The sequence below is a fragment of the Gavialis gangeticus genome, unplaced genomic scaffold (genome assembly GCF_001723915.1).
Source record: "Gavialis gangeticus isolate Ggan-Ray unplaced genomic scaffold, GavGan_comp1, whole genome shotgun sequence".
Taxonomy (NCBI): Eukaryota; Metazoa; Chordata; order Crocodylia; family Gavialidae; genus Gavialis; species Gavialis gangeticus.
Window position 1 is genome coordinate 54,863,381 of NW_017729031.1, and position 694 is coordinate 54,864,074.

General features: G+C 62.7%; 1 protein-coding gene across 1 annotated transcript in view; it reads right to left on the minus strand.

Annotated features, from left to right (window-relative positions):
• Window positions 1-103: 103 nt before the first annotated feature.
• The window catches only part of DLX2 (distal-less homeobox 2), a 9,399-nt gene continuing 8,808 nt past the window's right edge, over window positions 104-694 (minus strand). The window contains exon 3 of the mRNA XM_019522853.1: window positions 104-689. Coding sequence (XP_019378398.1) covers window positions 510-689 — 180 coding nt within the window. The 3' untranslated portion in view covers window positions 104-509. The remainder of the gene's footprint in view (window positions 690-694) is intronic.

Consider the following 694-nt stretch of genomic DNA (forward strand, 5'->3'; position numbering starts at 1 on the left):
CGGGGTCGGCCCCGCGTGCCCCGCAGCGCGCCCCCCGCACAGCCCCGGGGCCACCCGGCCGGGCTGCGGGGGGTCGTTTGTTATACAAAGAAACCAGGGGGGATCCGCACAAACAACTTTATTTACAAGCGGGGCCCACGGCCCGTCCTGCGCACTGCAAAAAAATAAAATAAAATAAAATAAAAAAGATAATTTAAACCCGGGAGGTTTCGCGGCTGCTTTTTTTCCCATTCTACTTATAAAAATTATCTATTTGTTTGTTCCCAACATCAAAATGAGGTCACGTCCGTCTGCCAAGGCACCTAGAGACTTTGTGGTTTGTATGTTTTTTTAAATCACAAAAATAAAAGGAACCAAGTCCTTCACCGGTGGGGGGAGAAGCGGGGGCGGGGACCGCTGCGGCTCTGTGCCGGGAGCCGGGGACCCCCGGCCCGGCCCGCGCCTCTCTCCGCCGAGGCACCGGTGGCTGTGGCTCAGTCCGCTCGGGCTGGGGGCGCCGCGCCGCCCGGTTAGAAAATCGTCCCTGCGCCGACCGCGGCGCTGTGGTGGTGGTGGTGGTGCGGAGGCTGCGCGGGCTGCAGGACCGGGGAGGCGGTGCTGGAGGCCTGGTGGTACCAGGAGTAGTTCCCGAGGAAAGCGGCGGCCGCCCCGCTGCTGGGGCTGGAGCCCGCGCTGCCTCCGCCGCCGCCCGCCA